The 26379-nt window shown below is 31.5% G+C and overlaps 2 protein-coding genes across 5 annotated transcripts in view; one reads left to right on the top strand and one right to left on the bottom strand.

The window, feature by feature from the left end:
- Positions 1-6703: 6703 nt before the first annotated feature.
- LOC146535103 (uncharacterized) lies at positions 6704-7494 on the bottom strand. The gene is made up of 2 exons (XM_085191790.1): positions 7354-7494; positions 6704-7208 (listed from the first exon to the last, which is right to left on the bottom strand). The coding sequence occupies exons 1-2, from the start codon at positions 7369-7371 to the stop codon at positions 6723-6725; spliced, it is 504 nt and encodes a 167-aa protein (XP_085047916.1). The 5' UTR covers positions 7372-7494; the 3' UTR covers positions 6704-6722.
- Positions 7495-8896: 1402 nt separating this feature from the next.
- Positions 8897-26379, top strand: part of LOC146535102 (uncharacterized) — a 40518-nt gene continuing 23035 nt past the window's right edge. The window contains exon 1 of one of the 4 annotated variants that reach the window (XM_085192349.1): positions 8897-9032. In XM_085192349.1, coding sequence (XP_085048475.1) covers positions 8912-9032 — 121 coding nt within the window. In that variant the 5' untranslated portion in view covers positions 8897-8911. Of the gene's footprint in view, positions 9033-10326; positions 10438-11368; positions 11497-19557; positions 19847-26379 lie in introns of those variants that run through there. The other 3 variants (XM_085192355.1, XM_085192356.1, XM_085192346.1) reach the window with 3 other exon arrangements.

Below are 26379 nucleotides of genomic sequence, written 5' to 3'. Positions count from 1 at the left end.
TTTATTTCCATCATTATATTCACTGTAATTTCTCATATCACTTAAATCAGCTTGCCAAAGATCGCTAATATTAGATAAAACATATTTATTTCTCGAAAATCGTCGTTGAACAGGCTTATGTAAGGTATAAGTTTCTTGAGACTCCAACCATTTTTTTGTATCTTCTTTAGTCATTTTACTTTTCATTGCTTCGGATAATTTATTTAAACTACTATAACCAGCAGGATTAGAAACATCATAATAAATATTTTTGATTTCTAATAAGGGGTCCATCTTTCCCAAGCAATTTTTCGTTTTACTTTTTCTTCGTTCGATTTTGGATATGTTTGAGGAGTTAATTGATTTGTGGTGCTTGAAGATTCCGTCTCAGCTTGTGACGTTTTCCCAAAATCAGGTGTCTTTGACATAACATTTATGAAAGTTGCTCGTTTAGGATTTCCTATATAACTCAATGGTACTTTTAAATCCTTCAAAACTTTCGAAAATTCTACCCAACCTTGTGGCGAACTGTTTTTGAGTGGTCTTACAACATCATTGATTAAGTCAACAATATTACTTTTATAAACTTTCTTGTTGTCTATAAAAATTGTACCATTATCGTTCCAATTAATCTTATTTTTATTTTTTAATAAAATATCAATTAACAGCTCACCTTTTATTTTATATGTCTTTGGTATGAGTTGAAGCAGTTGAGATTTAGTGTAATAGTCATTACTTTTGTGTGGAGTATTCTCATTAATCAGTCTTTCGTGTGTTTTCAAAGGCTCTTCTTTAATGTCTACAGTTTTTTTTGTTGTTGCATCTTCTTTTATATAATTTTCCGACTCAGCAAAATTTACTAAGGGTATTTCTATTGGTTTTCGATCTTTAGCAATAAAATACAAATATCTCTGAAGAGTTTGTTGATAAAGTGACCATTTCTCTCTGTCGTCTAATTTAGTTTTTAAAACTTTACTCATTTCTTCATCAAGTTGTGATAAATTGTTAACAGTAGTATGAGCATTATCTTTCTTAAGTTTCTCCATTATTTCAGGTTCAATTAATATCATTTTCTTTGCGTTGTCCATTTTTATTCTAAATCAATGAATTAAATAGTGCACCCAAAACTGTGCTCAAGATAATTGGTAAGAAAGTTCCACCTTTTTGTATTATAATATTTTTTCTAGCTTTGTTCTTTGTCTTTGAAACAAGCTTTCTTAAAACATTCTCATACTTATCTAATTTATTTTTGTGTTCGTCTTGCAGCGGAATTTTCCCTTTCAAAACATTGTATATGCACTCACAAATGCAATCGATTTCTTCTTTATTACAAGCGCCAAGTAAAACTTTTCTATATTTTGGTTTTAAGCTATGTAACGCTCTTAAAAACTCTTTATGTGTCTTTACTCTATGTGTCATTGTTTAATAATGATGGAATTGTCTTTAGAGTTATTGTATTTATATCCCTTCTTAGGAATGTAACAAATGGTATATTCATCAGGAAATATGTTAGTTTTCATTCGATAAATATCATCTGTATTTTGTTTTAAATCTATCATCAAGTATCCATGTGGTTTACTAGTGGCATCTTTGTATGCTTCTTCAACATATTTAGGATTCTCAGGTACTATTTGACGAGCAAGAAAACGTATTTGAGTTTTGTCTCTAGGATTTTTAAAGTAAATGATGTAGCTAGAATTTAACGATATATCACGTTGCCCTTTCCCTTGATGAAACAAGTTTTGCGTTATGTAGAATACACTCAAGTTTCTATGATGACTTCCTTTAGTAAAAATATCAACTATGCGCCCATCAGATTCTCTCATAAGGTCGTCGATTATAATCAATTGGGGATACTTCCCATCAAACATGTTCAAGTCAGGAATTCCTTGATAGTAATTAACTCCACTTAAATTGTATAATGGTTGCATTTCATCGTAACACCATAAGATAGTGTTAAATTCTTGATTACAAACATGATTTATGTTTTTCAAAAAATCACATACAAACTTTGATTTTCCACAACCACTAGGACCCGCTATAATAGCAGTGAAAGGGTGTTCAAAATGAAACATGTTAAATGTAGTAGGATACGTCTATTCAGTTAAAACGTAAAACTAAATATGTACATATAATAAAAAATACATAACATTTTATAATATATTTTCTTAACTAATACAATAAAAATGACATCTTAATACTATTTTAACTTATAATGACCCCAAGCTAATGTATCTATAGAGTTATGCAAAATATGTCGCTTGGTGTCGTTGTATGACAAACAAATTTTATTATTTTTTTGTGTAAATATAACATGTTTGATGCTTCTAAATCTATACATTTCAGCAAGTTGTATTTTTTTATTAAATAAACATGATTTATAGTCACTAACATTTAATTTCTTAGTTACACTTTTATTAACCCCTTTAGCTTTGGTGATAGTACGATCTTCGACACTCATTGCATACATTTTTGATCGCAACCCAACAAATTCAGTAAGAATTTTTCCGTTGTTCTCGTCTTTAAAAAATCCTAATTTCTTTTTATTTACTTGAGGAAAGTGAAATTGATTATTTGAAGGATAATCAGAAGTATCGAAATATGAATTTAAATCTTCCTTAATTTCTTTGTAAAAATCACCGCAAAATATTTGGTATATCAGACTATCAGTATCAGTATATAACAATTTTATGTTGGTAAATTTATTTTTCATGTACTGATAGTGAAAGTCATACATTAAAGTCTTGGATATCTCTAATATGCTAAAACCTAAATATATGGGCTTATTATAAAACAATTTAGTTTTGCGAAGTTGGACTGCGACCAAATTTTCAGAAAAAATGGAAAGACTGTGGAATTCGGGGCGAGCAATGAGACTCTCAACACCTTTGATTTTTCCATGATTTTCCCAATGTGTTAATAATTTCACGTTTACTCTTTTTTCGATATTTTCCATTGTCTTTCCAAATACAGAATTATTCATCAGCTTATAAAAATCTTTTTCAAAGTCGGATGTTGCTAAAGTTCGTAATTGAGTGTTTAATTCAATATATTTTTTTAACCAAGGTTTTTGCTTGAATTTTAATACTCTATGAACTTTTTGTACTCGCAAACCATATTTCTCACATTGCAAAAGATTTCTATAATGTATAACATATTTTTTTTTGTTATATAAATTAGTAACTAATTTAGATTCTTTCGAATTACCTACACAAATATTTTCTGGACACAATGGAAAGTCGGAATGAGCATCATGCAAGCTATCGGGGTATTCTAGATCTACTTCTAAAATATATCCAATATCAGAGGTGATTGGTACATTATAATTTACATAAGGATCTTCCCATTCAAAATTGGACAAAGGCAAGTATTGAGACATAGCCCACCCATATAAATTGTTTGCATCAAGATAAATTAAATATGAAATAAGATCATTACTATCAAAAGTTTTCATGTGTGGATTATTTGCTTTTGCATAGCGATTACTGCATTGCGATATGCCTCCTCTAATACTGGATTTGACAAAAGCAATTTTGTCAAAATCTGTCAATAATTCTAGTTCAACTTTGGTATATTTTAACATAGCATCCCAACTTAGCCCTGGAGCGGTATAGTAATGAGCAGGATCTAAATCGTAAGTCTTCATGCAAACATTTCTAAAATTTTCGAAAATATCACATAAAAGTATTACATCAGTTTTTAAATAAAGATTAGAATAGTCAGCCATACTTTGACAGTGGAAATGAGACCATACTTTTTGAGCATGATTATAATCATCAACTGAAATGCTTTCACCAGTCAATGTACTAGCGAAACACTCAATTGGTGGCAAAGATGATAATTCTAATGATTTGAACGAAGTCATATGTTCATATGGATAAACACCTTTCCGCTTTAACAACTGAAAGTCTTTATCAGAGGGATATTGTTTTCTCGTTTCTCGGAACTCATTGTCATTAAGATTCTTAGCTAGTGAATCTAAACTACTTGATAAAAATTTGAAAGAGTCAATAAACCTCAAACCAACCTTTTTACCATTTACATTCAGAATTTTTGAGAAAGAAATATACTTTTCTTTATTTTGTGGAATGATTTGTACCTCACCTTCGGCAAAATTTAATGCATGTACAATAAAATGAGCATCGTAATTGCTCAGATTATGTAATATTATAGGAATAAATGAGGTATTATGAATTTTTTTGCTACAATTCTCATGGCATACACCTATAAAAGTACCTAAATGCCAGTCGTGATCGATATATCGTTCATCCTTTAATTCACTCTCACATATGTAACATATAGAAGCTTCTTGTATTGTTTTGTTGTCTATTTCTGATAGAGGAAGAGGACATTTTTGAAAAGAATTAGCTCTACAAATAATTTCTATATCTTTATGTAAACTTGTCAAAAATACGTTAGCACAATTTTCACCGGTATAAGTAACATATTTAGAAAGCTTATTATCATATGAACATTTGACATAATAACCAAAGCTGTACTCATCATGTCTTTGAACGTTGGTAGTGAAAGATTTAAAAGGATCATTGGAACATGAATCGATTGGATTGAGAAAAGATTCAAAATCTGCGTAAATCACAAAGGGTACTCTCTTTTTCTTTTCATAACCTTCGAATTTTATCTTATCACTTGGTACATTTTCACCACGCCAGTTTTTTTTACTTATATCTTTATTTGGAAGATCGGTTCTGACATGTGTACAATCATTCAATCTATGTCTATCGAGAGCTTCCTGACTGTTAAAATAAATAAGGCAACCGTCACAAATGTAAATGGCATTATTTCGTGATGTAACCTGATGACTCACTAAACGAGATAAATTTTTTATATAGCAATAATGTCCATTACTTCCACTCGTTATGTAAAGTAAATTAATATGAATAGGTTTGAGGCACTTTGTAAAATATAATGGACCAACCACAGAGTTAGACTTACTCAAAGCATTGTATTCCAGTCCATAAACGTTAACACTCAAATTATTCATCTTTTCGATTTTATGAATGTCTGTTAACTTCACAGGAAAAGGAACACCATCAAAATTTAACTTGTTTTCATATTTTGAATATGAAGTGACTCGATCTGAACTTTTATTTGCTGGGTACAATGCTGAGAGTAAAGCCCACTTAAAGCACTGAACGTCGCTATTTTTTACATTTATTACTGCCTTTTTGTTTCGTATGTCGTGAGGCAAATCAATGTATGAAGATCCGCGAAGTGGATTAAATTTATTCACATTCATATCCAAACTAAATATTTTCTGAATAGACCAACCGCTGTCTTTATTTTGAAACTCAGTTATTTTGTTTGCAAATATTTCATTTAAAGAATCGAGAAATTCATTTAGATTAACAGATTCGTTAATGATGACATTCGGAGTTTGAAAATCAAAAATATTTGTCAATTCTTTACTCTGTTGAATAAAATTAGCTTGAAGTATAAAATTAACTTTGAAGGTTTTCAAAACTACTATACTCTCACTAACTAAAGTAAAAAGAATATCTTTGATGGAATGTAAAAACAAATTAAAATCCAAAAGCTCATCGCTAACGGAGAGTGGAGTTATTCTGTAAGTATAAACACGTTTTCCAAATGCTTTTTCGATTAATGTTACATTAGGAAAACTGTGATGAATGCGTAATGCATTATTTTTATGAATATTGCTTCGGTAATGATTTACTAAATATCTCCTTTTAACAAGTATTTTGCATACCTCACAGTTGATCATGTCAATGTTTGATGGTTGAACTGATGGTTCTGAATCCCTCGAAGTTGAAGGTTCGCTTGGACGTCTCATTTTCACAACTTTTTTATTGTTATCTTGAACTACGCGTTTCAAGCCTCTGCCAACTTGTAAGCTGGTGAACAAAGAAAAAAATAAGTTTTAAATTCAACATTTCATAAATTTAAACAGGAAAAAAAAAGAAATAAATAAAAAACATTAATAATCATTATTACTTACTGCTTTTCCACACTTTCACTTATGTTGAACAAAGCTTCATCAAATTGTGAATCAAAAGTCTTTGACTCAATACTTGTGAATTTTTCGTTGAAAACTTCCATAGCACATTCTGCTGATTCAACAATCTCGCAAATTTCGTCCAATTCCTTGTCAGTCCAGCAATTACTTCCATTCTCTTGTTCTTTAGTAAATAACACACTAGTAACATGATCACAGTTCGACATTTTCAACACGAATGAATGTAACACAAGACAGTAAATGATACTATGTTAGAAACGTTTTTGGTTTTTATAGATTCTTTGTAAGGGAACAAAACTATAAAAAAACCGGAAGAGATAACGATAATATTTAAACTGCATGCTTGTCAGTTATGACTAATAAAGAAACAATGACATTAGTAATAGCAAATCTGTCAAATAGTTATCATTTATCATTTTTAGTAAGTTAGAAACGTTTTTGGCTTTTGTAGATTCTTTGTAAAGGAACAAACTATTCAAATACCGGAAGTGATAACGATAATATTCAAACTGTATGCTTATCACTTATGACTAATAAAGAAACAATGGCGTTAGGATACAAATAATAATGATCTTCTGTTAAACGATATGTTTCAATCTTTTATATTATTTTAAACAAGAATAACATTATGTAAAAAAATATGTATGAGTGAAATAATAAATGCTAATGTAAAAAATATTATTTGGTTTTATTAAAATGCCTTTCAGATGAAAATAAAACAAAGTAAAATTTTAGTAAAATAATTTATTTAGTCTTTTTGTTTAAAGTGATATTTTTTTAGGTTTGGTGCACTAGAAATTTCTTTGGTGATACTATGTACCAACTTTCGTGTAAGCTGGTGGTGGTTATTTTTGTTATTTTTCTTGTTATAATATTTGACCCTCACATCTGCATGTTTCCAGTGCTCCTCCGGTGGTACATCAACCAGTTTTTTCAGTTCAAATATCTCAATTTTTATGAGATGTGTTGCATTGGATCCATCATCTTCGTTGGTAGTAATATATGAGGTACCATCGTTCGTCGCTCGCCCCACCGATGAAGAACGTAGTTTTGTCTTTTTTATCTTCGGAGGAGGTTCTTGAAAGAACTCGTTTAGAGAGTCACTGCTCTTTGATCTCTCTCGTTTCTTGATAGGGTATGGTGAGGTACGTTCATCGTCAGATGTTGAGAAGTAATACTGTTTATATGTGTTTTCTTCATATTCTGTCTTATTCCCACCCACGCAGCACGTAAGCTACAACAATGAATACAAACGAAAATAAGTATAAAATAAAATAAATTTCTATGCTATCTAAAAAACGTTAGAGAGTGGTAAAAAACATAAGTTGTAAAAAATCATAGTAAAATACAAAATAACATGAATAAAAAGTAATACTCACATCCATAATGGTTTCCATGTGGTTAGCACTTACTAGACAACACTCGCACAATAGTTCTTAACAAGAAGACACTGAACAACTTAGTGATGAATCCAAAAAAGATACACAGTCGTTTTATACTAACTTGCACAATGTAGCGGAACAAACCTATTAAAATACCGGAAGTGATAACGATAATATTCAAACTGTATGCTTATCACTTATGAGTAAATGTTACAAGTTTGAGCATGTCTAAAATTCTACAATAACAACTAAAAAATACATAAAAAATATATATTAAATGAGAAGTTTTAATAAACAAAATATTTTTATTCTTAGGTTAGGTTAGGTTGAACATTTCTTTACATTTTTATACTCTCATTTCGATTTCTTATTGTTAGATTTCATAAAAATATATATATTAAATGAGAAGTTTTAATAAACAAAATATTGTTACATCGGCGCACCATTATTTGAAACATTATATAGTAAAAAATACAATGGAAGTATTTAGACTAAATAAATTCACAAAGATTGTAATAAGAAAATCATTTGTAGAAAGCGATTTAATATCGCGGATTCTAACACACAGTCCTGTATCGCGGTTTCTGACGCTTTGATTAAAATGAGAGAAATTGCAGGATTTCGGTAGGTTAGGTTAGGTTAGACATTTTTATTAAATTAAAATGATAGAAATTGCAGGATTTCGGTAGGTTAGGTTAGGTTAGACATTTTTATTAAATTAAAATGATAGAAATTGCATATTAAATGAGAAGTTTTTAATAAACAAATTGTTAGGCAACATAGCGACAAAGAGACGGGCACTGTGACGTAGGTTCGTTGTTAGCAATTCGGGGAAGCGAGCGATAAGGCCGGGCCCGAGCTTGATGAGGGTGACTGATAAGAGACGCGTCTAGTGGCATTTAATGAATCGAAAAACTATCTTTGGAACGGTTAGAGCTACAGCTCTGGGACCCGGCGCAATCGATTCAAATGGGGGGCTAAACCTTTTTTTTTTTTTTTTTTTTTTTTTTTTTTTTTTTTTTTTTTTTTTTTTTTTTTTTTTTTTTTAATTTCGAAGCATCGACAAGTTGACGCGCGGGGTCTGGCACACTCCCGTGTTCTAGCGCATTTGTTGGTTCTGGCGCGTGCGCCAGAACCAACAAATCCCAACTACTTAGAGATCTTTGTTTTTCCATATATTTTCCAAATCCTTCATTTTTATTCCACACAACATTAATCATAAGAGCTTAACTTACAGTGGTTTAGATCATTAGATAGGCTTATCAGATTATTTAAGACAAAGTTTAAGGGAATTTTGACTTTATTTTTTAAGTAATATAGTCGAAACTGGTTTACGTCGTATATAAGATTACAAATATAATAAACCTCTATAGGAGATTTTCATTTGAAAACATAGAGTTATCTCGATTAGTCGGGAGATTTTCTCAGCCACTGAATTTGTTAATTGAAATTGAACTTTATTATATAAAGATTAAATCGCTTTTTGCTTGTTCTTATATAGCATTTTAAAATAATATATATTTAGTTATTTCATTGTTCTATTGGATTTTTAATAATGTTTCTTAACTTGAAGGAGTTTAGTTTTTTAATTTTCATTGTCATTACGTTGTTGTTGGTGTTTATTTACTTGCAAGTGTGTGATATTGTGATAAGGAGACTGGTTTTCAAAGTATTTAGTAAGTATATTTACCCGTATATATTATATTATCCAGTTTGCTTAGATGCACAAAACCTACGGTGTATGTTTTTTTAGCTTTGTAATGTATCCCCCATGTGGCTTGCCACAGGTAGGCAGAGGGTCTAATGCTCCCCCTACTCTTGCCCCCTACTTTTCTCCGAATTTCCGAGGCATTGCGTGTTCAGCGGCAGAACTGAATGCACTTTGCCTCCATACCAGAGTAAAGAAATGAAAATATAAATATTTCATTTCCTCGAGTGGAAATCGAAGTCACAACCTGTCGTTTACAGCCTGTGCCCGGTGCCACGATCGATATTAACAAAAAAATGTTGACCTTAGTTGCTTAAGAAGAAAATGTAATACCATAATGTGTATTTACCCTGACAGTGAAGTTTTAATCTTAAGGAAATGCTGAAAGAACAAAATGCTCAAATCAAAATTTTTCTGCCCAATTCGGGAGATTGCATATTGATGGTACAATTTGAAGGCGTTCATTGTGCTGCTAGAGCAGGGAACTGGAAATAATGTATTCCCTCGAGTGGGAGTCGAACCCATAACCATCGCAGTGTCAGACACTGTTGCAATGCACCAAAAACAAAATTATGAATTATTATTTGTTTTTTAAGTGTTTCCCTAATAGTATCGATATTAATATTATCTTCTACAGTGATTATTTTTGGTATATTTTTGCTAATGTCGCAATAAGCTATGTAATCATATAGGCTTTGGTTGAAGGGTTATCTCAGTTACCTACGTATGTTACAGTTAAACCAAATATTAACACAATCGTCGATGTTTCAAAAAATAGTATTCTATAAACATAGCTCCATAGCATAAGCTTAGCATAGCTTTAAAGACACTCTATTCCAAACTTTCCGCCGAATTTTCGAGACATTGAGTACCGTAACTCAACGCCGCCCTTTCTTGTTATCAAATTGACTAAAAATCCTGACATACATCTATGGAGGTTGATTTTGTAGTGTAGTATTAATTTTTATTTTTTCTTTTCATTTATAAATATTTATGCACGTTTAACTGCACGCTGTGAGCCGCACATAGCAGGGTAGGCAAAGGGAACCTAGAAACCTAGTGTTAAGACACTCAGTTCTCATTTAGACACTTCCGTTGTTCTGTTGTTTTTTTTATAAAATTAGTAAATCCTTGATCTTTTCAAATTACGTCCGAAACAAAATCATTACTACAGCATTTTATTCATTAACAATCTTTATCTAAAATCGATAATGTTATCTAATGAACGTTTTCGATTATTGGATAGCTTCAAAAAAATCAGTCATTAATTTACTTAAAAATGGATATGATAGTGCTTCTCGCGCCGTTTCTAATTCTAGTAGCAATATATGGATTGATATGCATTTTCTTGCATTGGTACGAGCGGTTCTTCGGTAAGTCATTTTATTTGTTGTTTTTTTTATACCTTTTATACCTGCGAGATACAGCGTGAAGCTTTATACCTTAGTGAACTTAGTGATATATCACTAACTTTTTCGTTTTTCCCACATTTTAGAGATATTACGTGTTAGGTGGCGGAATTAAGCGCCGTGCTTTGTTTAAATTCCGCTCCGCCACAACGACCTCAAGAAAAAAAAATCATATATGCTTAATATATTTTTTAGTTTGTAAACCGTTATTAGGCTAATAGGAAAAGTAGGCAAAATAGCTTATTTCAAAAACGTTTATTTATATTCGTACCGAGTTAGATAATTGGAGCTAAAAAACTGAAAAAATATGTATCTAAATAATTATTACAATTAAATAATCAGCCGGAAATAGTTTAAATATTATAAAAAAACATGAGTTGGCTGTAGATCATAATCTTAATTTATTATTGCATTATTGATAAAATATGTGTATAATCTATAATATATAAAACTCTTTTGTTACCGAGTGACTCACAGACAGCGCAAAACCCGACGTACGCTGAAATTTGGCATGGCACCCAGGGGTGCTCACTAAGACAGAAATTCCAAAATTTCTACGGGAACGGGAAAAAGCTGTATTTTACGTTTCATACTCTACCAGTCTGTCCGTAGACGCGACACGTTGTGGGTACGATTCTCATTCGAGGGAATAAGTTATTTTTATACGGCAACAAGACAAAGCGCAACTTTGAAATCCGCTACTCAACACGCAATGTCTCGAAAAACATTAAGTTCATTCTGCATATATATAATCAGTCAACAAGATATATTTCAAATTAGACATTATTTTGACGTGGAAAATTATAAAAAAGTACATATCTACACAATATTATCAAATTTGCGTGTATACATATTATCATTATTGATACCGTAGTAATTTCGATAACAACACATTTAATACTTGCTTACTGTACATTTATTTTTCCTGAAAAATGGACTTCTATATTTTATTTACGCCTTTTATTATATTAATCAGTATTTATTTGTTGACTTGTGTCTGTATGCTGCTATGTAAAGTTATTGGTAAGTCTTCTTATATAGCTTATTTTTAGGATTTTTTAGTCTTGTCTTTAAAAAATGTGTAACTATCGCAAGTAATAGATAAATGGTACTTCGGCTGGCTATTATTATTTATATATATTAAATAGTCTATATTAAATAGTAGTAAGGTCTGAAATGTTCAGGAAGATAATACAATAAATCAACGATTATTGCAATGAACGAATAAAAGCAGCTTCAAGTATTTTACCGCATAGGTAGATAGAAGGCGCCTAGTATTATAACACTTTAGTAAGATTTTAGGCAAGAGGAACCTGGGAACCTAATGTTAAGTCACTTCGTACCTCCTTCCGCCGACTTTTCAAAGCTTTGCGTGACGGAACTCTACGCCTTGCCTCGTTCCCAGAGCGGGGAAATGACAATATTATATACTTCATTCCCTCGAACAGGAACGAACCCACAAAGTCGTGTTTTCAGTCACACTCTGTACTACTACGCCTCAAAACGATTCCTACATAAAAATTGGAGAGATTGATGAAAATATAATATTAAAGTCGAAAATATATAATACTAACAATAGTTTTTCCTTACAAAGATTGGATAGGATTTGTTACATTGATATTTGATATGTTATCATTTAATTAATATAGGAGTTATTAAAATTACATATTTCCTGGTTTTGTCGATGTAAAAACATAATTTAAATGAAATTGATTTTTGTTAATGATATTTATTAGTATTAGTAATTATATTTATATTTCATTTTAATAATATTATTCTATTATCTTTTTAACTAATGTTAACTCAGGTTCAAGCTTTTTCCCACGTAGCGGGAGAGGCTACTACATAACATCAATTTACTCGTTCCGTTTCTCACTCACCGCTCCATTATCGGGAAAATTCATTTCGAGTGGCCAAAACTCACCATACTTTAGTATTGCACTCTTGCCAAAGCCAAGCCATAAATTACTGCCATCTCGCGGGCAATAGCTTGCTTATTGTTTCAATAAGTAAGTATAAGTAATAGTTTACAAAAGTGAACATAGATGTCACTGTAACAAAAAAAAACTATAATATAAGCTCAACACTCCAAACACAAGTCCAATATAATAATCCATACAGCAATCACTGGATATCTCCGCACATGGAACCCGCCGTGAGAATATGCATTAAAGAGAAATAATTTCCATCCAAAAAATTATAAATCTAAATCAGTTCTTATCTCCCTAATAATTTCCATAAAAAACTAATATAAAACATGACTAACAGATAAAAATAATCACAGATCTCGTCTTAATCGATATGATGTGCACGTCCCGATAACAAGACAATAATACATTTTATCGATAAAATGGATAAAAATATTTTAAAAACACTTAAACATTTGTCTATCTGTGGCATAATTGACAGGTAAATGATATAAAAAGCTCATGTTCTACACAAAAGATGCCGCTATTAACTTTTGAAGAGCTAGTTATTTCCGACAAGTGTGATATATTTTCATACTACGCTTGCATTTTTTGGGATTAAATTTTAGAGTATTTGAAGATTTAGCTTAGTGGTCAAAGCGCTTGGACGTTTTCTAAGAGGAGCGGGTTCGACTCCTGCTACGTTTAAAATTAACTTCATTAAAATCATCATCTCTTGCCAAATGATTCTTGTCAATAATTAAAATGAAATAAGCAGAATATTCTACTTTTTTTTTTAGGTCTGATTCTATATGAAGAATCACTTTCGACCACTCCACTTTTGTCCGTCTGTCAAGACCGTTTGATGTGGTACTAAGCTGAAATTACAATCAAATATTTAAATTTACGGCTCCTCGGAGCACAGAAAAAATGAGGCTTCTGTCTGTAGTGTTTACTAGTTGTAGGTGCATACGCCCCCAGGCTTTTGTTTGATGGTTTGGCTTTTGTATGGGCGGACCCTGAAATTAGTACAGAACCCTCGGTAGACGAGCCTGTCTCGCACTTGACCGATTTTTTAAATTTAAATAATGAAATAGTGAAATTAATGTATAGAAGTTACAAGCAATACATAGAGATTATAAAGACCTTATATCTATTATTTACTTTTGATAAGCAAATGTTACAAAGCGTGTCTGACTAATACTGACTAATAATAGATATAGAGTAGGTGTAGCTGATCGTAGGTTTTAAGCCTTAAAGTATGAAAATATATATGTATATATAGAATTCTTCTGTTGCTAAGTGACTGACAGACAACGAAAAGAAGATGAATGCGACAGACACTATAATGAGAGCCTCGACGGCCTCAAGACCATATTTGTTATAGATTTTCTCAACTTTAACTGTAACTTACTCGTAACGACAAAGATTTTAATTTGTGTTTTTTTTAGTTTCATGCTGTATCCTGCATATGGTAGGGTAGGCAGAGGGAACCTAGTAGTGTTAAACATTACTTTCACAAAATTTTCGAGCTAATGCCTTTAATGCGAAAATTAATGTTTTTTGTTATTCGGAATTCACCGCCGCGCTTTACCTCGTTACCAGCCATATTTACCATTACTCTTAAATATTACCATTAAATTTTCATTCCCCCGAGTGGGATGGGAGTGGGACACAAGCGTCACACTTACATTTGCACAGGTGTGCCTCTGTGCCACGATAACACCTTATAATCTGTAATGTCTCGAATTCGGGCGGAAAGCGGAAAACGAAGTTTGTTAGCACCGAGGCGTCTTAATTAGAAGTCCTTCAAGACCAACGGCATGTTAAAATATATTTTTCTGTCTATTATTTGAATTTTTAGACATCGTGTGCAAACAGACACATTTTTAATCTACGGCGGCATTTTTTTACAATATAAGATTAAAAAGATTTCCACTAAACCAAATAAAACAAATGATTAATGTTTATTTTTTTAGCAGCCTTTGTTCTGTTCGCGATACAATAAAGAGATTTCCATACAATTAACAGTCACGTTTGTGATAACCATACATTTAACTGATTCATACTTAATCGTAGTTACTATGATATTAAAATCACGTTATTTTGCTAGTACGACAATAATACTTGAATTATTCTTAGTATTTATTGTGTACTTAGTGGACAGTATAAAACGAAAAATCCTGTTTTTACCTGTTTCTGTGTGAATTTCGAGAAAAAGTAAAAGAATACCGTCTAGGCTTGTATATGTTATATTTAGTCATATATGTACCTAGAATATTATTGACTTCTCAGTAAAAAAATCCATACATGTTTATCCTCTAGCAATTTAATTAGATCTATGTTACAAATAGAAAAAAGCCTTTACCGCTAGATACGAGAAAAAAAAGGTACTTACAATATTCATCTTGCTTGCTGGTTTATACGGTTGACAAATAAATATATTTATTTATCATATTTACTGTAGATACCTAGTTAAATACTCTCGATGCATGTGACAGGTTGTTTTCAGAAGCAATTGAACTATTTATTCATATGTAAATACAGTTACATAAAGAATGACTGTCAACATAATATCACGAGTTCCATTATTCACGCCATCGTGGTACAGATAGGAATTATTAGTGGTAGTCCTAGGTTCGATTTCGTTGGTTTTTTAAAATTTCCTCTAGACATATTGTTTAGTATTATCCCAAGCGGGGCTAAACGCTACGATCTCTACATACTTCTTTCGCGTCGTCTACTTTCATCAACTCTTCATACATGTCCTCAAGGGTCCTCATGCTTAAGACTTAAATTATCTCAACTTAGAGGCTGTCGTGGCACTGTTTCTCAGGAATCACGTGTTGAGTGGCGGAACTCACCGCTTTTTGCCTTGGTACCAGAGCGAATAAACGAAATTATTAATAAATAATTCATTCCCCTGAGTGGGAATCGTACCCACAACTACCGCGTTATAACTCGCTTGTGCCCTTGAACCACGGCGGCCTCAAATATATATGTTTTTGTTTTTAGTAAAAAAATGCAACATTATATACAAACACATTATTCTCTAAATCTGTATCTAAATGTAACTAGGTTGAAATATAAACAAAGATTTTATCACTATCATCACTAGCACTAAATGTGATAATACCTATCGTGTATCACGAATATTAGTCACGAGAAATCAATAACACTAAAAGATACTTGATTTCTTTGAATCCAGCTGTTTGTCATACATAGCTTAATGTTTAGGATATATTTATCTTCTGAGATGTAATTTTTTGCTGGACAGGCGGCGATAACTTAGCTACCTTTATAATTATTTATCCAGCTAGAGACGTTAGTCGATTGATGGCGTAATTCAACGCTGTTCATTTTCTACGGCCATTTATTTTTATTAAAATAAATATAAACGTGAGGCTAGTTGTGACGCAGGGGCACAAAGAGTGACTGTGAACGCGACTGGTTGTGGGTTCGATCCCTACTCGGGAAAATGAAATATTTATTTAATATTTTTAACAATATTAAAGTGTTATTCGACACTTGGGAAATAAAACTACTTTTTAGAAATCGTATAAAAAAACCATTATCTTTATCTTTATCTATTTAAATTGAAATTTTAATTTCTTCGCTCTGGTGTCGAGCGCGTCATTGAGTTCCGCTACTCAGCACGCAATGCCTTCATAAATCGGTGGAATGTATGGACCGGAGTGTTTTACCACTAGGTTCCCTCTGCCTACCGTGCTGCGTGAAACAAAAAAAAACATTGAAAAGAAATATAAAAGGCGATCGTGCATGTCTTATACTCAAGTATTTCACCATGTTGCCTTGCCTAACCCACAAAACTACAGCAAATATGGTAAAATAAAATAAACAGAACAAAAAACAAACGAAACTAGGTTATAGGATTTGTATGCGATATGTATTTGTTTGTTTATTGCTTATTAGATAACAAGAGTAGGTCGTTAACAAATCTAAGTAAACAATCCATCTCGAGTCTCGACACTAACCTCCATACGGATTGATTACTTGATGTCTCTATAAAAAATTATAGAATAGGTCACTGGCCAGTTAATACTTAAGATAAGGCACTTGTTTATTGTGTACCTTTATATAAATATTTATTTAAGTATATAATTAAGAGAAAAGAGAAGAACATTTAATTAATACATGTATGTATTCCTTACACAGCAGGGTAGGCAGAGGGAACCTAGTGTTAAGATACACCGTTCTCCAATTTTCGCCCATTTCTTCGAAGCATTGCGTGTTGAATTCTACGCCGGGCTTTTTTTGTTTCTTTCATTCATTCATTCCATCGAGTGGGGTTTGAGCCCACAACCTTAACGTTACAGTCACACACTTGCCTCTGCACCACGACGGGCTCGCTCCTCAGGAGAGAAGAGATACTGCCTTTTTGTCTCTCGTCGCCTGAAGATTTTTGATATAAAAATTTAATAATATAAATTAATAAACAATTATATTAATGTAATGCTCTAAATAATCATGTAAAAATATATTTAATGAACTTCTCACCCGTTACTCTACATATATCTGACACTACTATTTACGAAATTATTAATCTTCTAAATCTTAACTAAAATCTTTTTTATAATGCTTCTAGGATTGGGGGAGAGATAAATAATTGTTAAAAGAACTGATATAATGGTATCAGATCCAAGACTAGACAGCCTGTGGTATGATTGTTTCATCGCTGATAAAACATGCATAATATATAAATTTTATATTATCTCTACAAAAAATACTCTAACACATATATATTCGTAATATATGTAGAGATATTAGATAGATATTTCAAATGTTGCTAAAGTCCTGAGGTCGTCGTGGCCTAAGGGTACAAACCTGTAGCTTTGGATTCCATTCCCACTTGGAGGATCCAGGCAAATAAAACGCAGTGGTGAGTTACGCCACTTAACACGCAATGTCTGAAAACGTTGGGGAGTATCTTAACAATAGAATCCCTCTGCCTACAAGCAGATACTGCGTGTAGCTGAAAAAAATCTTCAGATAAACAGAAAAAGAAGAACGGAATTTCCAGAATAACATAATACCTTTTCTTACGTATTATTTCTTAGAACTACTTTATGAACACTTGTGACGTAACGTTTACTCAAAATCTTATTCTTATCATTAGTTGTTAATTATAAGCGTAGTAAACTGTGGTGTTATAAATTAATTGTAACACTTGAATGATACCATAAGAGTTTAATAATGTTACTATAGAAATTTTATAATTACTTATTATATATTTTTAGAAGGTCTCCTTTCTTTTATTATAGTTTGACAGAGGTAACCTAGTGTTAAAACACTCGTAAAAAGCACGATCTCGCTTCGTGAATGTAACGAAAAAAAACTGCTCAAGCACGAGGCGAGGATTCGCCTACCGAGGGCTCCGTGCAAAAATTGGAAGTCTCACCTTCTTTGAAATTCAAACTCAACTTAACCAGAGCCTTTTCATCTGATATGTGTGATAGCCTTGTACTAGCGGCTTTAATACCAAACTTTGCCTTTCTAAGGCTTTTATTTAGGACTTAACCACAAATTGAGGCCACAAACAAACAAAGTGTGACTGTAAAATCGACTGGTTATTGGAGTGTTTTAACACTAGGTTCCCCTCTGCCTACCCTGCTATACAGCAGGAAGCGAAGTAGACCGAGAAATTTAAAGAATGAATGATGTGACTGAAAGGAAGGAAAAGCAAGTAGAAACTAGTTTATGAAAATTATACTGTAAACTTGATAAAATAAAGAAAGAACCTATTAATAAGGAATAAGATAACATATATAAAATCAAAACAAACAAATAAAGAACGTAAACATGAATTTAGAGAAAATGAGGATAATAGCTAGCTGATGTATGTGATAAAAAAGATTATAATTATTAACCAAGGCCAAGTATCAATAAAAGACCATATTTTAGTTATTGTCTTCTAATATACATATTTCTCAATTTGTTTCTCAAATATGATAACAATCTATAGACAGAAAAACGCGTAAACTTATTTTAATAATTTTAATTATTTGGTGGCTATTGATACCATAAAATAGAATTTTGTTTGGACAATATTCGATCTTACACTCTAGGCAATTATCGTTTTTAGTCTTTTTTAGTGGGGAAATTTAGCATATAGGTATGCATCTATTTATATTACATTGTATAAAAATGGTTCCACACAAATGGAATTAATAAATCAAACAAAATCATTAATAAATCAACATATATAGATGATTAAACTAGCTTATAAAAAAATATGACATATAATTTATATTTAGGACAATGACGCATACTTTTTTAACTAATCTACTAGGTTGGATAAAAGGTACGAGCGATAAATTGTTGCTGATTTAATGATAGGTTCGATGTATCATCAATTCGAATGACCTAGTTAGTTACTTTTGCATATATATTGGATATATTTAAGGATTGTTTTGGCCCCTTTGCATTACTTCTTTAGACCCCTTTCCTCACTATTTTAATACAGACAGAATATTTTAATACTACAATTTTTAAGAGTTTTTTTGTTCATATCATTTCGCGCCTTGTTTTCTCACAAGAACGAATGGAAAACCAAAACCGTCCGGTTTCTAGTCAGATGCTCAAAATACCACTAGTACTACAACTTTAGTAGGTTAAAATACTAGTAGGGTAGGGTAGTTGTAGTACTATAAGGTAGTCTTTATCCCTGCAGTTTCAACTGCGTGGCGAAATGGAAATCAGTTCAATAGTTTTGTATGACATATACATGACCGCGGTAACTGTCGCGCAAACAGGTAGAGTCAAACTAACTATTATATTAAAATGATTTTATGTAAATCTGCCTCGATAGACGACCACAGAATACGATGATAGAAGACCATATTCTTTAATTCGAATTTCAAATCAGTAGTTCCTGATATAAATGCGGTTAACAAAAACTAATGAGCTTTATAATAATAGCACAGATAAAATATATATAACAAAATAAATAGAATATTCAGACAAAAATCTAAACATAATAAATTTTGAATGTTCCAAAAATTATCCTTATCTTAAGACGCTGAGAAGTAGAATGTATTTTTTATTTACTTTGCATGCGGCGCGGCAGTCTTCAACCTGACGTTCTAAGACGCGTACCTACCAAAACGACCAGAACCTAAATGTACATTAAATAAAAAAAAGACAAAATAAATAGGAAAGAAAATTTAGATAATAAAGAAAATTAATAAATAAAATTGAATGGCCAACTTAGATGGTAATAATAGAATTTACTATTAAAAATTTATAAAAAATAAAGGTGTCATAAATTATTTTTGTTATGGAACATATAGAGTTGGACGATAGTGTGTTAGTGAAAGAAGTCACTGAAACTACAGAAGTAGCCGAAAATATGGAGAATGGAAGAATATTTGGACTTATACCAGTTTTTGTTTTAATATTCATTATGTTTATTAGAATTGTTTTCGTGCTTTATAAGACTAAGAAAGGTGAGTCTTATAATCTTATCGTAATTTTTTATTTGTAATTTGTTTGTTGTTGTCGCGCAGCGGGATAGAGCCTGACTGTAAAGGCCACGGTTACGAATTCTGACGGTGACTCGGGGAATGATTATACTTAAATTATTTTAATTTCTCCGCTCTGGTAGCGCGGCGTTCAGTTCCGCGACTCATGATGTCTCAAAAATTCGGCGGAGACTGACGTGTCTTTACAAAACCGGGGTGGGGAAAAAAAAAATTCAATTATAATTATGGATTTAGATTTTCAGACAACGGAATGAAAATAATTTAAGCGGTTACGGTCAATAATTTTGTTATAATTTATAGCACTATTCACTTTTGTATATTTTTCCAAGCAAACATTGAAATTTAAATATAAGTATAAAAATTATTTATAATAAAATTAATTAAAATATTTGCACACATAATTTCTCAAGAATTTGGCGGAAAATGGAGAACGGAGTAATTGACTTTAAGTTCCTAGATTCCGGCTGCCTATATTAAAGCTGGAAGCTAAATATTCAAGTATACCATATAATAAAAATTCTACTCAATTCTTAGCAAGCGAACGATACTCGGGCGAAACTTTTAGACTATCCGGATATTTGGAGTCACGTGCCTTAACCTCGTTATGGTCGAGTAATTGTCATAGTCAAACACGTTAATGATCAACTTAAGATCTTTAGGATGGGGACTTTAAATTTACATGGGTTTTGACTTTCATGGAAAGGATGAAATAAGTTCGAAGGACACGTAAAGAAACTCCTTATCTTTACAGTAGCTACCTTGAGTTTTGGATTTAATTTATTTATATAGATGAGCAGTCTGCCTGAAGGCACAGCGTGAAGCTATAATAAAAGTACATAAATATATATAAACTACTAGTGGGCCCGGACGGCGGTTGTTAAAAAGATGGCGGAATAAATTGCATGTCAAATTAATAAGTATTTGAATATATTTATATATATCGATAATATTACAAATATGAGAAAAAAAAGTATCTCTATATGTGTATTTTATCACAAAAGAATTAGCAGTTTGGCCCTAATTGCGTAAAAGACAGACAGACAGACAGACAGACAGAGTTACTTTCGAATTTATAATATAGGTATGGATTATATGTAGAAATGCAATTAATCGCTTTTTGTCTTTTTTTTATTATTCTTTTTCAATATTATAACATGCGTTTAAATTAAATTTAATTCAATCAAATTTAATAACGCACCGAGATCGCAGTCATGTGACAGACCAACGATCGAATTACGAGTTCAGCTGACTTACATTAACCGCGCGGACAATCGAAAACAATATTACTTGTTTTTAAATATTGTAGCAGAAAAGGAAGATAATATACTATGGACACTTATTTCTCCACTTTTCGTTCGCCCTGAAGACATTGCTTCTTAGGTGACGGAATTCAAAGCCGCGCTAAAACGACGAAATATTTGTGTTATTCTACACTTAGGAAAGAAAAATACTTAACTATGGTTTTTAAACCATTTAGCTGTATGTTCTATATCTATAACATATAGATACATTTTTAATCTTATATACCTTACTTCAACCGGGCTCAGAACCCGCTATCTTCTAACGATAATCATGCATTTACAATTTTACAGTGCCAAATGCACGATGACGTCGAATCTCTTAACAATTGAAATCCAAAAGAAGATTCTAGATGATATTTTTAATATTATTTTAGACCAAATTTGTCGTTAAGAGGCAAATAATCTAGTTAATCACCAAAACACTTACGTCCTGACGAAACTGAGATACTCCAAATGACATATTAAATATCTCCTTAAATGATTTTAATGACAATCTCACGATTTTCCGACGGCAGTAAAAAATAAGTATGTAATAAAATTGTATGAATGTTATATGGCTAGATATAAAACTGTTTATATACATTAAAGCTGTTAGTCGAACAAAAGACTAATAAAAGTATAGGTGTAATATTCCGATATCGAGTGATAATTATTGTATTTGTCCTTCCCGCATACAACAGGGCAGGCAGAAAGGACCTAGTGCTAAAACACTCTATTCGTCACGCACCTCTCTATTTATTTACAAATTTGTGTTTTTTGTGACATGGAGAGGAATGTAAAAGCAATGGATTTGGGTGCGATCCCCAGTCAGGGTGATGAATTAATTTCATTTCCCCACTCTGACAAAATTCGGTGCTGTGATGCTTCATTCAACATTCAATGTCTCCAATTAAAATAATTAGAAACTTAAAACTAGAGTCTCCCTGCCTACGCACAAGTATACAGATTGCAGAAAAATTATGAAAATAAAAAAAAAACATCTGTTCATATTAAATTTTCGGCTTTTTCGTGTTAAGACTGAAAAAGTGATACAAAGCAAATATTTCACCTTAAGGTGCCAATTAAAGTGCCACCTAAGTGCCAATTAAAGCAAAAACTAGTACAATCACAATAACAATTGATTTAAATTTATCGAAAATAATGTAAAAATAATCAGATTATTCATATCTAGGTATATTAAATAAAGTAAATTAACCTAAAAACTGTCAAAATCTAGGACAATACCAGAAATATGAGTAAACCGCGCGTGTCGGTGAAATATTAGAACGAAGACCTATAAATAACCTGTAATAAGTACTAGTAACTAAAGTACTTGACGTTTAATCGTTCAAATTGTATGACATTGAGGTGTTGAAGTAAAGTACTTCTAATAAGTGATGTAACTTGTCTGAATTAAACAAATCTATTTATTATTAAATATTTATTGATTTATTATTTATTGATTGTGCACATCTAAAATGTTTTCCTCTTGTAGAATTCCGTACTTTAAATGGTAAAATTGGAACCCTTTTTCATATTTAATATCATTTTTGTTTTTAACGTTATAATTTAAATCATAATGTCACCCGGTGCATAATATTAATTAATTTTATAGAATGATTATGATTATTATGATTATGATTGATGAAGCCTATCGTAGCGCAGGGGCTCAAGCGTGTGACTGTAAACGCAACAGGTTGCGGGTTTGATTTCCACTCGAGCAAATGAAATATTTAATATTTTCAGTTTCTTCACTGTCATGTCATTTCTGTCTATTGAGGGCGCGCGGCGTTGAATTCCGTCACTCAGTACTCAAGGCTTCCAGATTTTGAAAGAAAATGGAGAGTGGAGTATCTCCCTCTGCCTACGGGATACAGCGGGAAATTGAAAAAAAAAAATGATTTGAGCTATCAAAGATATAGAGTTCTTTATGTTGTTCAGTGTAACGTGACCATTTAAGAATAAGACAAATAATTTTACAAATTAGATTTATTATGAGAAATAATAAGAAAAAACGTCAGTTCAAACTGCGAGGCCACGTTATATAATAATAAATAATCACTATACAAATTTGTGAGAACGAAGGTTGTATTGTGAAAATACGTGTTTATACCATCACTAGTACGAGAATATTTAGATTTTTGTGTACGTTTATTAATATTTAAGTAATATATCATTTATAATATACAGTTCTGTAGTGATTTGACGTCAGATGAAAGCTTTGATTGATGTACTTAAATGAAACTACAAGTGCACAAATAGGTAATTATAAAAAAAAACAAACTGTAAATTACAGTCCTCAAATTTACAGTCAGAAAATATTTAAATTTTAATAGGATCCCTGAAAAATATTTAAAAATCAATTGAAGATTGTATCCCAATAATAAACACATTACGCTCCTTTGCGTCGTGCAGTCTGCTTAAATGGTTACTTTTTTAATAGACGTGGTATTTGTATGACGTGACTTCATATAAAAAACCTTTAAGTCTCATTACAATGTCTCCGTCACCTTGGGCTGTAGAGTGTCTAATTACATAATTATGTCAATATATCCTATTGTTTTTTTGCCTTTCATTTTCAATTTATATTGATAGAGATCAGTGACTTAACCCTAGGTTCCAACTACGTTGCAATAAGGATAGGTACAGTGTTAGAGTGGAGCTAACAAATAAAACACCATTATTAAGAAATTAAAAAATATATATTTTCTGAATTATCAATCTAAACGCCTTTAAATTTTTAAAATCATTTTTTTAGTGGCAAATCTCAACTTTACGTTATGTAACATGGGGGAAAATGTAAATAAAAATATTATTTATATAATTAGGTAATTAGAAGAACTTTTGGAACGTTAAGTTACTTATGAAAATTTACACGTAACAATGTAAGTACCTACGAGAGGAAGAAATTGTATATAATCAAATTTTGTAACACACAGGATTTGATCCTATGACCTGTATGACTTACTACTTGCGTGAGTACCTCTTATTTAACCTCTGCGCGTCATCCATGCCCCCACAGACCGGTTTTTGTATCACAGTATAGCAAACTTAGCTCAGTTTTATATAATTCTTCTTATAAATACTTTTTTTATTCTAGTTTTGAAATTCATATATAAATATTTTATAGATTACTCAGGTAATATTACATACTCTGGTAACTGGTGGCGAATTCCGCCACTTAACTCGCTATACCTAAAATTGCGTGGAAAGTGGTAAACGGAAGAGTCTTAAAGGAAACAGAATATTTAACACTAGGTTCCCTGTACTTATCCTGCTAAGTGAACCAATTTCAACCAAACGCCTTGTCACATTATTACGACATTTGACTTTTCAACGGGTGTATCAATAACTTTCTTAAAAACCCGCAATTCATTATTAAATAAATGTATTTTCCCCTAATATCGATCGAACCCACAACCTTCGTGTTTACTGTAAAACACTTATCAACTACGGCACGATTTATTGCATCCTTTAGTGTCTTTCTCATGTTCTCATGTCTTTACACAAAAATTCAAGTATAAAAATATTTAAAAAATCATGATGATTTTCCAAAATATCTAGTTATCTTTATTACAATATAATAACATTTATTTTTTTATATAAATGTACAAACAACTGAATTTTATACTTTTTACATACATCAATAAAATTTTGTAAGTATTATTGAGAGAATCTATTGAAATAAACTTATTTTCCACTTTCCGTATAATTAAAGTTGGTATGTTTAGTCTTTTCAGTTATCCTTTCAGTTTAGTTTAACCGAAGTATTTAAAACGTAAACATTACCCAAGTGGATTGAATCTGCACACATCGTGTGTTGCTAAATAATTTTCAACTGCGTCACGACGACGTTGTTTCATACGCGAAGTAAATATATAAAAGCGTTTCTGTTATTATGCAGGAAATCGTTTTGTCGCAGTTCTATTCTGAACAAATATATATTAAACGTTGTTATTTCCCGTCATAAAACAGACGTGCGTTTTTCAATAAAGTATAGTTATTTGTTATAAGCAAAAGGTATTTAACATGCAACTAGTAGGCCTATAATTGTTTTTATGTGGACTTTAGGACTTAAGATCGATATCCCGTTTCTCCTGTTTTCGTAGAAATTTCTAAACTTGCTCTCCTCCTTTTATTTCCTCGAGTGGGCATTGAAACCATAAATTAATGTAGATAACGAATGAAGAAGTTAATATTTATTATTAACTTGACTTCATGTCGTAATTATTATTAGACGTGTACTTAGTGATCGACGTGACTGAACGTTATGTCACTTTATATAAATAAAACATTCACATAATAAATGCATCAAAATCAACTAAGGAACCTCGCGGGAGCCTTAATAAGGATTTTTTTTCACCCAATGTTTCTAGCATCTTGTAGTAGTAGGTAGGTGCGTATAATGCTACCTTCTAAATACGCATTAAATTAACTTATATGTCGGTAACTTTAAACGAGGATTAAATTTGTTTTTATATTAATTTTCCGCTCTTATAAAAATATATTTTGGGATTTTATGTATTTATATTTGATAGCTATCGAGTGCGTCAAAGTACAAAATGCATTTTGACACTCAGTATCATAGTAGATTGATCTTTAATCTATTGATTTTTATGGTTCCGTACCTCAAATGAAAAATCCTAATAGAACTTTGCTGTCTCTTAGTAATTAAACTTAGTAAAAGTAACTAGGTTAGCGCAATCAAAAAATACGAGCATTTATGCGTACCGTTTGTTGCATTTTATATGTAATTCGTCGCGTAATCTAAACTCCCACTCCCACCATTCACTCCCATTGACCTACGAGTATAATAATACTCTAATTTAGTTTTTTCTCCATTAAGTGAGGAATTACAATACAAATACAGGATAAAAAAATTAAAAGTGATAATTTCTAGATATTTGATAGAAAAGAAACATTATAACAAACTTATATTTCTATTTCATTTATTACCTACTCCCTTAATTTGTGTTTGTCAACTTTAAGAACTTGTACCTACTTCTCATTGTCCTACAATTGTGAATTCTGAAATTGAAACGGAACCCTCGGTACGCGACCGACTCGCTATTTTCGCAATTTCTTATCAGCGATCAAGTTATTTTTAAATTCACACAAATTTAATAACCTATAAATGATAAATGTCATGTGACTAGGATTTGGATAATATAAAAAGATATTCGATTTGACAGTAAATAGTCGAGTAGGTACTTGAGA

This window comes from Heliconius melpomene, chromosome 10, assembly GCF_056956725.1.
Source record: "Heliconius melpomene rosina isolate 202511_hmr_F chromosome 10, ASM5695672v1, whole genome shotgun sequence".
Lineage (NCBI taxonomy): Eukaryota > Metazoa > Arthropoda > Insecta > Lepidoptera > Nymphalidae > Heliconius > Heliconius melpomene.
This window is presented reverse-complemented; position numbering and strand designations above follow the sequence as displayed.